Source organism: Canis aureus, chromosome 4 (assembly GCF_053574225.1).
Source record: "Canis aureus isolate CA01 chromosome 4, VMU_Caureus_v.1.0, whole genome shotgun sequence".
NCBI lineage: Eukaryota > Metazoa > Chordata > Mammalia > Carnivora > Canidae > Canis > Canis aureus.
Genome location: NC_135614.1, coordinates 57321409 through 57335623, shown reverse-complemented (window position 1 = coordinate 57335623; position 14215 = coordinate 57321409). Strand labels below are relative to the sequence as shown.

At 50.8% G+C, this 14215-nt stretch overlaps 1 protein-coding gene across 12 annotated transcripts in view; it reads left to right on the top strand.

Annotated features, from left to right (window-relative positions):
* The first annotated feature begins 4340 nt into the window (after positions 1 to 4340).
* GALNT10 (polypeptide N-acetylgalactosaminyltransferase 10) overlaps positions 4341 to 14215 on the top strand; it is a 216131-nt gene continuing 206256 nt past the window's right edge. For all 12 annotated transcript variants that reach the window (XR_013378346.1, XR_013378345.1, XR_013378341.1 and 9 more), the window contains exon 1: positions 4341 to 4527. Coding sequence is in view for 1 of the 12 variants with exons in the window: in XM_077895782.1 (XP_077751908.1) it covers positions 4369 to 4527 (159 nt within the window). In the remaining 11 variants the exon portion in view is untranslated. The remainder of the gene's footprint in view (positions 4528 to 14215) is intronic.

Genomic DNA, 14215 nt, shown 5'->3' with positions numbered 1-14215 from the left:
TGGGGGAAGAGAGGAGATATCATTCATCAAATGTTGGTATTAAATCCTTTCTTTGTGTCAGGCATGTATGTTGCAAGATTTGGGGATAGAGAAGTGAAGGAACAGCCAAGGTCTCTGCTCCATGCAGCTGACATGTTATCTGGAAGAGCTCAATAACAAACAAGTGAATAAGCAAATAAATAAGATTAAAAATAGGAGAGATATGCACTATGAAGAAAACATAGCAAGATGTAAAGTATGGCAACGGCACTTCAGGTGGGCGGACAGGGAGGCTCTCTGTGAGGAGGTGACATTTAAACTAAGATCTGAAGGATGAGAGGGAGGAATAGTGAGGGAAGACCAGGGCCCCAGTGTTCCTGGCAGAGATAAGAGCTAAGCAAAGGCCCTGGGGCTGGATTGGGCAGAGTGGGGTCAGAACCTGGAAGAAAGTGGGAGCGGCTAGTTTGGAGTGAGTGATGGGAGAGTAATAGGAGAAGAGATTGGAGAGGCCCAGGCCATGGGGAAGATTCCTGCCATGCAGCTGAAATCCTGTTCATCTCTCCTCAGTGAGGCTGGACTTTTATTTCAGCAAAAGTTACTAGTTTTATCACATCGGTGTCTGCACTAAGCCCTTTATGCACATCATCTCATTTAATGCCCACAATAGTCCTAGGATAGGTCAGTCTGAAAGTAACATATCTTGCTCAATTTCAGTCAGTGACCAGAACAATTTTCCCAGAAAAACAGCCAGAACTAATAGGCTGCCTACTTGTCTTAAATGGTATGGTCTCAGTGAGTGGGATAAAGCCTCAGGAGATCCCCCCAGCATCCCCACACTGTAGAAGGTGATCAAAGAGCCTTGGGATTAAAGCTGGGTTCATGGGTTAGAGTTTCCATTGAAGGCTGACCGAGCTGGTGTGCAGCTTTGATCAACAAGTCACTTGGTAAGACACAAGAAAAAGCTCAAATCCAATTTTGTGCAGACTCCTCTAGGGAGCTGGAAGAAGGGGTGGGGAGAAGAGAGACACTGAAGATTTTCCAGTACATGACCTCAGCTGCTATACTTCAGTCATCCTGTTATTATTGAGCACCTATTGTGTTCCAGGCCTGAGAGGGGCCACAGCTTAGCTCTGCGTGGTCTGAGCTGGAGTATGAGCTGAAAATCCAATGTGCCCTGGCTCAGCTCCTGCTGCTTTGGCCCAGGGAGAGGGGATACCTTTCTGCAATTTCCTCTGCTTGTAAGGAGCACCAGTTTTCTGATTTCCAAAAAAAGAGAAGTATATGCTAGAAGCAGAACATACTGTAAAGGATCCTTGTTCTAAAGAAATATAGAGCAAATGGAGATGGGGTGCTCTTTGATATTTGAGATCAGCTGGTCAGGGAGGCTCCCTCCAAGGCAGAACATTTGGTCTGGTTCCTGAGAGATGGGAGGGAGAGAATCAAGCAGAGGTTTAGAGGAAAAGATTGCTAGACATTGGAACAGCAAATGTGCAAAGGCCCTGAGGCCATCATCAACTTGGTGCACTTGAGGAATACAGCAAGAAGACCAGTGTAACTAGAAGGGAAGGAGAGAGAACAAAGTCTAGAAATCAGGTCAGATCATGTAGGGCCTCATGAGCTATGGTAAGGATTCTCACAGATTATTGTAACATATAAGGAAGTCCCAGGCAAGTTCCCAGGAGCAGAGTGAGCCTCCTCTTTGTAAAAGGATTGCTCCAGCTACTCTGTTTCTAGCATTGTGCTTCTGCTGTAAAGGCACATAAAAGAATTTTGCAACATTATCTTCACCTCCAGGAACTTCCACTTTTGTCAGAGATAGATGGGAATTCAATTATATAAATACTGTGTTATCAACCACAGTATAAAAAGGATAGGGGTCTTTATAGCAGCATGAATAACGATAGCCAAAAGACGGCAATAATCCAAATGTCCAGGCATGGATGAATGGATAGACAAAGTGTGATGTATACATACAATGGAATATTACTAAATCTTCAAAAGGATTGAAATTCTGAAACATGCTGTAACATGGATGGGCCTTGAAAACATTATGCTAAGTGAAATAAGCCAAACGCAAAAGGACAGATATTGGATGATTCTACTTACATGAAGTACATAGTTAAACAACTGGAATGTATGTAATGCCGCTGAATGGTTAAAATTGTAAGTTTTATGTTATGTACATTTTGCCACTGAAATAATTTAAAAAACACAGTTCTCAAGGCATAGAGCTAAGATCTAGAGGTAAAAAAGTGAGCCTTCTGGGTAAAGGCAACAGCAAGTGCAAAGGCCCAGAGGCAGGAAACAAGCTCGACAGCAAGAAGGCAAATGGGCTGGGGGATAATGAAAGAAAAGGTGAGGGTTATTCATATATGGCCTTGTGAGATCTTACAGTTTCTTACAGAAATCCAGGAGATGGGAAACGACTGGAGGGATCTGAACAGAGGGGTGATGCTATCCACCCTTTGTTAAAACAGGATGATCATTCTGATAGCAGCTTTCTTTAATGAGTCGCATTTGCAAATACGGGTAAGAAAAACACTTACTTCACAGGGTAGCTAACTGTGAGCATTAAAAGAGGTAGCGTGTGTCAAGGGTTTAACATGGTGCCTGGCACAGAGTTAAGCCTTCAATAAAAGGTCAGCATTACTGTAGCAGAAATTCAAAGAAAGAGCAGCCCTCTGAGGAGTTTTGGAGGCGTTCCTGGAGGAGGTAGCAGTTCAGCTAGACATGGAAGGATAACAAAGACTTCTATCAACACAGATGTGGAAGAGGAGAGGGCTTTTGGGGTGGAAGGAACTTCATGGACGACAGCACATAAAGGAAAACAGCCATCAACAGGCAGGACAGGCCAGAGATAAGGCAGGAAGTGTCAGTCAACTCTGGAGCTTAGGTGATGGGAGCTTTAAAGGTTGTGGAGATGCCCAGATCCAGGCTAGAATTTCAGTAGAATTGAATCCCCATCGCTCAGCCTGGAGCTGGAAGACTGGGGAGGACGTCAGAACGGGTGGTCCAAGGCCGGGGGTGGCTGGGCACGGAGGTCAGAGAAGGAAGAGGACGCAGGTGGCTGCGGGTGGCGAAGAGGAAGGCAACCGAGAGGGCGCGTCATCCCGCGCCATCAGAGAGGAAGCAATTAAGCGGAGGGCACCGAGGAGCCACAGGCGTCCCCGTCCCCGTCCCCGTCCCCGTCGGAGTCAGCTCCGCAGCCCTTCACAGAGCCCAGGCGGCTCGACTTCCTCAGAGCCCTCATCAGGGTTACAGACCCACTCCCTCGCCTAATGCAATTATGCATTTTTTGTTTCAGCTCCCAGACTACAGGGCTCGAGCCTGTTTTCACTTCACCCCGGTGCCTGGCACAGCGTCTGGCCCTCGGAAGGCATTCACCAGCGGCTTGCTGACCGGGAAACAGAAACGGACCAGAGTGTTCCAGAAAGGGCTCCGTGAGCTCAGCGCGCCCAGAAGTACTCACTGGCCCGGAGGGCATCCCAACTGCACGGAGACTGGGCTTGCGTGAGAAGGGCTCCTGCAGAGGCTCGGGTCCCCTCCCGCCGCTCGGCCGGACAGCGGTCGGGTGGCAGGAGGGCGCAGCACGCGACAGCTTACAGAGAGCGTGCACAGCCAGCGCCAGGGACCCGGACCCCGAGGGCAAGACAACTAGGGCCCGCCGCAGAGCCGCGCGCGGGGAGCACAGCTGCGGCTCCATTTCCCGCCTGGGACCACCGAGTCCCCGGAGCAAAGTTGGTCCTCCGAGCCGAGCCGAGGGGGTGGGCGGCCGCAGCCCCGAGCCCCCCCCCCCCCCCCGCGGGCCGCGCGCGAACTCCCGGGGGGATCCGGAGCAGAGCTCGCGGACAGAGCTCTGGGAGGGGGTGGGGACCCCGCGCGCCCCCGCGCGCCCCCGCGCACCCCCGCTCCGCCCGCACCAGTTAGCGCCCAACTCGCCAACTCCGGGACTTTGGCAAAGCTGCCGCGGGCGGGGCGGGGCCGAGGAGCGGGCCGCACCATCGCGGCGCGACAGGGGGAGGCGCTCGGCCCCGGGGGCCCCCTCCGCGCCGGGGCGGGCCGGGAGGAGCGGCGCGGGGGCCGGGGCGCGCGGCCCGCGGGGCGCGGCAGGCGAGGCGCGGGGGGGCGGCGCGGGGCGCGCGGCTCGGCGGGCGCGGGGCGGCGGCGGCGGCGGCGGCGGCGGCGACACCCCCCCGCGGCGGCGGCGCGGTGGCCGGGCCCGGCTCCCCGGCCGGTGAGCGGCGGAAGTGCCGCGGAGTTGGAGCGGGGCCGGCGCCGCGGCAGCTCCTCGTCGCTGAGCTGCTGCCGCCGCCGGGCGGACGGGCGGACGCGCGGAGCCGGGGGCCGCGCGGCGGGGCCGGCGGGGCGCGGCGGGGCTCACCGGCCCCGATGAGGCGGAAGGAGAAGCGGCTCCTGCAGGCGGTGGCGCTGGTGCTGGCGGCCCTGGTCCTTCTGCCCAACGTGGGGCTCTGGGCGCTGTACCGCGAGCGGCAGCCCGACGGCACCCCCGGGGGCTCGGGGGCGGCGGTGGTCCCGGCGGCCGGACTGGTGAGTCCCCCCGGCTGCCGTGGGGGTGGGGACTCTGTCTCCCCGTCTTCCCCTGGAGCCTTCGGATCCTTGCTCCTCCTTTCCCTTTCTGTCTCCTCGGCGTGCGCCCCGGAGACTCTTCTGTTCTTCCCATTTTGGGGATTGGGAACATCGAGGCTCAGAGAGGACGGGAGCTTGTCCAGGGCCCCACGTCAGTCGGAGACTGAATCCGAACTAGAAGCCGAGACTCCTGTTGCTCAGTCTGGGAGGTCCGTCTTGTGCCTTAGGTGGGCATCCTCCTTTCTGTCCACGTCTGGTGTTCCTTTACCTCCCAGCATCTCTGGCTTGTGGAGGATCCTGCCTGCATCCCCTGTATCCCAGGACGACTCCTTCTTCTGGAACTGCCAGTCCTTCTATTTAGTGTCTGGGTCTTTGCAGCTTTCGCCCCCACCTGCTGATTCCAGTGTTCCTTAGTCAGGTCAGCCCCTTTCCTGTTTTCCCGTCTGCCCAAAGGGACACTAGGCCTCCTTCGTCTACCCATTAGTTTCCCCTCCCCCTCCTCCCCCTCCCTCTTTCCCAGATCTGTGGGTTCCTTGGAGGATGCAAAGACCATGCTCCCCTTGAAGCTTCAGGTCCTCCTGGAGAGGGGAGCGCCTGGTTCTTGGGGGGGCCTCCTGCCTTTTACCTTATGGGAGTCTAGAAGAGTTCTAGTGGAGGGACCCCCCACAAATTTCCCAGAGGCTCTTTGTACCCAGTGTGCCCTGAGAGTGGAACATCAGGTACCTTCCTTATCCCTTCTCAGAGTACCCATGATCCCTTTGAACTTGTCCAATTTGACTAGGTGTGTTCCTTCTTGCAGCCAAGCCTGGGATCTTAATTGTTCTTGCTTCCTCTGAACTCCCCCACGTGTGTGTGTGTGTGTGTGTGTTGTGTCACTCGTGCCTATAGACTGATAATGGTAGAAGCTCTGTTAGAGCACTCCTACCTTCCCCGCTCCTGGCTCAGTAGGTGCCGGTGAGTGTATACGTGCTTGACCTGTTTCACGCAGTGGGACATTTCAGGTTCTCTTCTAGGATTTCCTGGACCCCATGCGACATGGAAAATTTGTCCATCGGGGTCAAACTTGGCTGATGAGGGAAGAAGCTGACTTTAGAGGTTGATGTTTTTCCTCTCTTCCTGGTATCAGGCTGCTGTCTGGGCAGTCTGGCGTCTTGAGCACAGAGGGCTGCTGGCCACAGAGATGACCAATATGAATACAGCCTGTCACTCTCCTAATTGTTGCAAACCATCCTGGAGGGTCTCGTTGATCTCTTTGGTAGATCTTAATGTGTGGAAATTAAGCTTCTCAACTTCTTCACTAAACCTCTGGTTCGAACCCTGACAGCCATATTAGACCTCTTTGCCTTAAGTTTTTGTTTTTGCAAAAAATATTTTATTATGTATTCATTTGAGAGAGAGAAAGAGAAAGAAAGAGAGAGACAGAGTGAGCACAGGCAGGCGGAGAGGGAGAGGGAGAGGGAGAAGCAGGCTCCCCGCGGAGCAGGACCTGGAGATCATGACCTGAGCGAAGGCAGATGCTTAACCATCTGAGCCGCCCAGGCGCCCCCTCTTTGCCATAAGTCCTGTATGCATATGCAATTTTCCTTCATGAAATCGTTCTGCTGTTCCCACCCTATGGCAGCATCAGTGGCAGGAGGTCAGGGTTCCATCCTCGGCACTACCATTAACTTGCTGTGTGTGTCCTGGATCACCTCTCATCTCCCTCTCTGAGCCTCCGTTTGCCATCTGTAAAATGTGGTTATTGGTCCAGCTCCAGCATTGTGAAACCATCAGTGCATCAATCAGAAGTACAATGGCCACTTCTTTTTTCTTTCCTGAGGGCAGGGGTCCCTTGTAGCATCTGGAGCTGTGGGGGCTCCATCCTGGACACAGCCCCAGGTCAAGGGGGGACTGTCCTGCCCAGTACTAACTCTCCTTTGGAATAGCTGTAGCCAGTTCTAAAATAGCTCATGACATTCTGCCTCTGCCTGGAGAAAGCCCTCGTATTTCATTTGCCGTGGATGCCAGAGACATCCTGATTTTCATTTTCTATAGACCCAGATGTGTAGAGAGAAGGTCAAGGTTAACTGCCAGTTTGGCCTGAGCTTTCAAAGTAAATTACTCACTTGTGCAAGAGGGAATTGATGGAGTAAGGCAGCCTTTTGGGCAAAGAGAGAGGGAACCAACAGCTGGGCACTGCTTGGAGCCCTTAACTGGAAGGGACAGATAGGCTCGTCTGGGAAGGTCTAGTTCTTGCTCATTTCTTTTGCTCTGGAATATCATGACGAGGAGGTGAGGAAGAAGACATGAAGGGATGTGGTGGTGGTTCCCAGGGGGTACTGATGGAATATCCTTGCTTAAAGAAACTCTCTTTGCTTCCTGGGAGTAGCAGAAAGGAGCTGTTTCCCCAACGATAAGCTCTACTAGGTGCTGTAGGATTCAGCATTCATCGGCTGCCTTTCAGGAATACTCTGCCAAATTTCCACACAGCCACTTTTTGTGTCCCTCTCCTGCAGATGCACAGCACTGGGCTTGGCCCCCAGTCCCTTGTCTGAGTGTCAGCTGGCCTTGAGGGAGGAGGCTGACTTCTCAGAGTGATGGTGTTCTATCCCTCATCCCAGGGCACTGGAACGTGCACGTAACACATCAGTCTGCTATCTGCGAAATCTGGCATCTTGAGCACACGGGGCTTCTTTTGACAGGGCTGACCAGTTCTGAGCTCAGCTTGCTGCTCTTGTAATTGTGGAAAATTATCCCAGAGCACCTCGTTGATCTTTCTGGTAGAAATAACTGCAGAGGCTCTGGAGGGAAGTCTGACAGGACTCTATCCAAATGCCTAATACATTCCTTGTGGGTTGGAGGGTTAACATATTCCTTGTTAGAGCAGTCCTTTAACTCCTTGACTTCTCCACTGGATTGAAGAATAAAGGATTTAAAGTTAAGAGCATTTGTCATCTGCTAGAAAGTCAGTCTATAGAACTGTCATGTTAGCTCATCCTAGGTATACCTCTGGAGTGGGGTAGGGCAGCTGATTTATAAAGGACACATAAATGCTTTTAGGATTTCAGCATTCATCTGATCAGATGGCTGGCTTCTCAGAGAGTTGTAAAACCGAGCAAGAAAATTTCGTCCTGAAGCCATCTTCATTTTAACTTAGGGGTCCCTCTCATTCCTAGCCCCAATCTGCTTAATATCTTGCATTAATCCTGCAGTCTGTTTCATATTCCAGATCTGGGAACTGGCTATTGAACACCTATGTTAGGAAACGTGATGCAGCCCCTTCCTATTTGAGAGCCATAATCTCTTGTGAGAAATGACTTCATTGGATAATAGTGACTGTAGAATAGAAATTGGTAGGATAATAGAATACGAAGGACTTTAATTTTCAAGTATCGAGAGTTTTCCTCATTGTGTCAGAGCTGGACTTTATTCTTAGAATATCCAGAAATCAATAGCTCACCTAGTGGCAGAGCCTTACCCATCAGAAAGTTAACTACCATAGAAATGTAGCCTTAGAATGATGTCTTTAATTTTCCATAGAGGGGTTGGACCCTTTTATATTGCTAATCTCTTGTCTGAAGAGATGCCCAGCTGAAATCTGATGCCACTGGGGCTAGGCTGTTGGTTTACCTGAGCTAATCTGGCTCCCTGCATTCCTCCTGTCATCTTAGGTTTGCAGTCTCCTCAGGAGCCCAGCTGAGCAAGGCCTGGGGACAGAGGCCTGGGTTCTGGTTCTCTCTCTTGCCCCTAAACTCACTGTGGGACCTCAGGAAAGTCCTTTAACTTGGGCCTTGGATCTCATCTGTAAAGTGAAGGTAAATGTGTATCATAATGGTGCTCCCCTCCCCTGGCCAGGGCAGTCAGTCTCTTTCCCACTAAGCCCAGGCTTGGCTTCACACTGTTTCTCGACACTGCTACTCAAGTGGAGTTAATGGCATGTTGAAATTTATTTGTGACAGAGGGAATAGATCCTTTATAAAGATGTTTCCAATATTAACTTCCTGGGGTTCCCTGAGTTTGTTTGGAAGCATGTGTTGAAAAGGCCCAAGTAGAAGAAGTATGTTGAAACAGGTCTCCCCATACCTAAGTTGTGATGAAGCCACTTCTACCTGGAGATGTGTTTATACTCTGAGGACATTCAGTCTTTTAATCTGTTGGTGCCAGTGACACGATAACAAATAATGGAATCAGGATTGAAAACTCAAAGGCCCATTTCAAAGATAACCATCCAGCTTGCTAATTGTACCTTGTCCACAGTCAAGTCCTACACAGAGATGGCATCAGGATCCCATCACTGATAAAGACCCTGAGGCAAACTGGCGGCCCATGGTGTGTCCTGTGGCAGCTAACTGCTCATGATGGTGTTTGCAGTGGGTTCTGTATTTTGTGTATATCTAACCCTCTGTCTCCCATCTACGGTCTGAGTTCCCAGGAAGACTGAAATAAGAGTCTTGCTTCTCAGAGGACCACTGTCCTCTGCCCAGTGCAGTGGGGAAAGAAAGTACCCTATACATGCCTGAGTTCCTGTGGCCAATGAGTGCATCATGGCCTCCCCTTCCAGAAATTTCTTGAAGAAGGAACTATATCCTCTTCTAGCACAAAGCATAAGGCTTGGCACTTGGAAGACTGTCAGAACATGTTTGTTGAATGATCGAGATGTGTCATAGCTTCAGAAGTCATCTGGTCTGCCTGCCTCGTTTTGTAGGTGCGGAAACTGAGGCCCGGAAAAGGGCAGATCCATTCTCAGAGCAGGGAGTGCAGATCAGAACCTGATTCTTCTCCACTTTCATGCTCTATTTCTGCACGAATATTTTTTCTCTCTGCATCCTAATAATTGATCCTTCTCTACCATTATCCTACATGAGTCTAGATTAATCACTCCCAGTTTTGGAGGCCAATACTTATTGACCAGTTATTGGCTGGAACTTACCTGGCTTTTTTGCAGATCCATCTTTATACATTTCTTCCCAAGTTTTTTTTTTTTTTAAGATTTTATTTATTCATGAGAGACAGAGAGAGAAAGAGAGAGGCAGAGACCCAGGCAGAGAGAGAAGCAGGCTCCACGCAGGGAGCCTGACGTGGGACTTGATTCAGGATCTCCAGGATCAGGCCCTGGGCTGAAGGCGGCGCTAAACCGCTGAGCCACCCGGGCTTCCCATCTTCCCAAGTTTTTATAGTGTAAAGCAAGTAAAATGAATTAGATTTTAAGGTGGCAAAGGGATCTGGCCAGGAAATTGAGAAATTAAATGTATGTATCACATGTGGCATCGTTATTGGTATCTGTGGCAGATGGAGCTAACATGAGCTGAAGAGCCACTTCAGATTCTCAATCACTTGTAAGTAACAGAATGAATTAAGCTGCATGGGCTGAAATGAGTAAGGGGAGGTATTAGCTCCTGTAATTGCAGTGGCTTCAGGTATGGTCTGATCTAGAGGTTCAGGCCCTAGACAGAACTCTTATGGTAGCAATAAGTGGTAGTACTTCTTTCCGACCTCATATCCATACCAGATCCTAAAGGAGACAGTCTGTTTCCTCTTGTAGGTTCTCTAGAAGAAAGAGGAAACTTTTTTTTCTCTCTAAGTGCTAGCAAGCTCTCTAGGTATTATCATCCCAATTTAGATCTAATGTGCTCTCTGAACCATTCATACTTGTCAAGAGCATGAGCTATGCTGATTGACTTAACCCACCCTGGAGCTAGGGGTAGGCTCGTGCCATCTGAATCGTAGGAAGAACAGTTCCCAGAGAAAAACCCAAGTGCTTTTGTGGAGAGGAGGGGAAATACAATCTAGGTAGGGATGAGGACAACAGGTGTCCATTCTAGAACCTCTCTGGCCCAGTGTCCCTAGCTGGCATGACTGGGGGAATCAGGTTTGGTCCCTGGGGTAAAACCCCTCGGCCATCCTGGGCTTAGTGTCAATCACTGAACCTACTGTCTGGAGGTCTGTGTTCTCATCCCTGCTCTGCCCTCCCTTGTCTGGGATGGTTAACTCTGGGAGCCTCACCATCCTCCTGAGGCAAGCTGGAGTGTGGATGCTTGCCAGCGTGGAGTAGAGGGTTGAGATGAAGCCCATTTGAAAGCTTTCTTTATTTAATCTTGCATGTGTGTTCTGCGGCCGCCTTCCTACCCCTCCCAGATGTCCTGAGAGCCGCTGCCTGCCCTCCCCATGCACACACACATGCAAAGTCAGTTCATTGAAAATTTCTCTCAAGCTGAAAAAGAACTTCTGTCTCTTCAGCTTCGACTTTTTTTCTCCCTGGCCCTCTTAGCTGGAGGAGGCGGAGTGTTCATACTTTGGAAGCTAGAGGAAGCTAAACAATTCGGCTTGCTGTGGTGGGTGGGTGTGTATTTATGAGTGTGTAGCTTTCTCTCCATGTGTCTCTCTTCTCTCTCTCTCTCTCTTATCTTTGGATGGTTCCTGTTTGCTGCCCTCTGCTGAGTATAGATAGGAGAAGGAAGGGAAAAAAGTAGGCCCATGTTTTCCTTCCTTTCAATTTTGAGAGAATTCTGAGCTTCAGATGCTGAATTTTTTTCTCTTTCCTGAGGTGATAATAGCCATGGCATTAAATGACATTAATAAGGATGATGATATAGATGACAGGGAGAATGATGAGGTTAATCATCATCATCGTAGCAGCTGCCATGTATTTGGTACTTATTCTGTGAGGCATTGGACTAAGAAGCCCTTTACCTGTACATCTTGTTAAATACTCTCAATTATAAACAGACAGGAATGAATGAGGGAAGCAGGGGTCAGGAAGGTGCGGTACTGGCTGAGGATACGCAGCCTGTGGTTGTAGAGCTGGTTATTGAGCCTGCGGGTCTCTGACCCAGTGCCTAAGCAGGACGAAGGACCTGTTTCCCACCCATTCCTACAAGGCTGCTAGGGGAGACCATTGTTCTAAGACTGAAACTCTTCCGTGGCAGGGGAGGAACCCAAGTGGTCAGTTGGTGGTGGTGCAACCTTGAAGAGGAACCCTCGACCAACCCCCACTGAAGCCCCATTGGCAAAGTGACTCCCCTGTTCTCCTAGATTGAGATGCTGTGGGGCAATGTGTAGAGCTCTAGTTTTGGAGCTACATGGCCTGATTCCGATCCTTAGCTTCGAACAAGTCACTCGACCTCTGTGCTTGGATCTCTTGGTCTGTCAAATGGGAACAGTGTTGGGTGTCCTGAGGGGTTCTTTTGATGGTTGAATGAATCGCTGTGGGCAAAGCCCTGAGCACAGGCTGGGTGCAGAACATGTCCTCAGTAACTGTGGTTATGTCTCTGCTTGTGGGAAGTGCTTCACTTATAGCAGGGACATAGTCTTTCTAGAGTAGGGACTCAGAGTCCCTGTGGCCCAGGTAGGGAGGGGTGCTCCTATTGTCATTGTTGGACCCTGAGAAATATGAGGCTAGGTGGTTGGCCTCACGGCTCAGCATTCAGAAATGGAGCAGGGCCAGTCTTGTTGATGATTGGGGGTGGGAAGGAAAGTGTGTATGCACAGGTTGCTCTCTGTACCCCACTCCCTGACTCTTTGGAATCTGAAGCAATTATTGAGGGTATCTTCCTACTTCCTACATTAGGAAAGAACCCAGCTCCTCCGCATCCTTCTAGGAAGTACTCTTTGCCGCCTCCAAAAAGTTTTTTTTTTTTTTTTTTTTTTTTTTTAAGTAAGAGCACGTATGCAAGAAGGGAACAGGGAGGAGGAGGGGTGGGTGGATAGGGAGAGAGAATCCTAAGCAGGCTGCACACCCACTGTGGGGTTTGATCTCATGACCCTGAGATCAAGACCCAAGCTGAAATCAGGAGTCAGATGCTTAACCAACTGAGCCACCCAGGTGTCCCCAGGAAGGAATTTTTGGTCCCTCCAGCCCCCAGGAGCTGCTCACTGGTCTTAGTTCTGAGGACTGCTTTTATTTGCCCGCATAGATCAGAGGACCTTCCAGGAAGGCATGGCCTTGTGCATCTTGCTGCTGCTCAGTCCTTGTGCCTGTCGGGGTGTTGCACGTCTCTCAGCCTCCACCCACGCTACTTCCTTGCCTCTCCTACTTCCTTCCCTGCCACCTGGCCCCTAAGCCTCACTCACCCCTGTAGGAGCAGCCTGCGGCTGTGCTCTCTCCTATAGGGACCCAGAGCCCCTTATAGAAATGTATCATGCAGCGTAATGATCATTTTTATTTGATCTTGTCCAGCATGTTGGCTTCTGAAGACAGGGACTAACCTCTGTCTCAGTCGCCCACTCTTGTTTGCCCACAATATTTGCTGAATGACTGAAGAAGTGAGCAAGTGGATGATATGGTTGGAACTCAGTAACTGCTGGTGGAGTGCAGGAAGCTTAGCTTTGAAGAATAGCTTCTTGGGTGCTTCCTAAGCCCTGAGGAGCCTGGTAACCACGGGGGCTCCTGGGCTCGTGCCCTAGGAGTAGGATTGGGCCAGTCTGGGGTGGACCAAGGGTCCGTGTATTTAACAAATTCTATTGAGAGTCCGTGAGGGAACTCTGTCCTCTCTGCCCACATCCCAAGCTTATCAGCACCCCAGGGAGACAGACCTCACCTTCCCTGGGGGCCCACTCCTTTCTCCCCAGGAGCACTTTGGGATTGCCTTTGAACTTGTATTCCTAAGGAGCGTGTTTATTTACAGTTTCCCAAGTTGGCAGCCAGTGCTCCTGGAGGGCTCTGTGGTGTGCGTTGTTAGTGGCACTCTGTCAAGCTGCAGGTGGTGCAGAATTGGGATCCGGCATCCGGGATGGGCGGTGCACTTTGAAAATCCTTCTGCCATGGGCCACAAGGACTCTCTGGGGTGTCTAGAGTTTTGTTTACCTCTGATGCCTGTGGTCTGCTGCCCTTCCGGGGTGGGTGCTCTGCCTTCCTGCCATGGGGACAATGAGGAGTTATCTGTCCTCAACTCCTTGAGGATGGGGAGGTACTGAACCAGGGCCTCCCTTCACGGTGGCATATCCAGGGCCACACAACTAGGAAGTGATGGAAACAATTCCAACTCAGGTGTCTCCTTCAAGCAGAATCACCCAGCCCGAGCCTTCCTTCTGCTGCCTTGCCACCTACTGGTCCTATGACCTTGGTGGAGTCTACCTTTACCTTCTTCCCCAGGACGTGAGGAGGGCGCAGTGGGACGTTATTGTGGAAGCCCTCCCACCCCCTGCCCTCACCTCCTGAGCCTGGTTCTTAGAATCATTGTGTTGGCTCTGGAAAGCTCTTCCATTTGCTGAATGCCCTCATGACAGTGCCGGGGCACAATTACAGCCCCCTGGGAGTCTCCCTCGGGCAGCCTCCCATGAGCCCAGTTAACTGGTGTGTGTGTGTGTGTGTGTGTGTGTGTGTGTGTACGAATCTCACCTGTGGGTTACACATGTCAGCTTCCTCTGAGAGGCAGGCTGTGAAGCAGAGGGTGCTGGCAGGGGCTTCTGGAGGAAGGAGTGTCTTAAAGGAAACATCTGGCAGAGGTATGTGTGTGAGAATTACTTCCTGCTGCCGAAGTGCATTGTATGTGCTCAACTGAACACTGTTATTTTTGCATGTTTCCTCCTGAGTATTGATCAGAGTCAGTGGCTGACAATTAAAAAATGTATATGCCTGTCTGTTTGTGAGATAATAAGTTTCTAAACTGGCATCTAACTAGGGAAGAGTTTGTGAATGTGCTTTGGGGACATCAGGATCTGTAGTAGGATT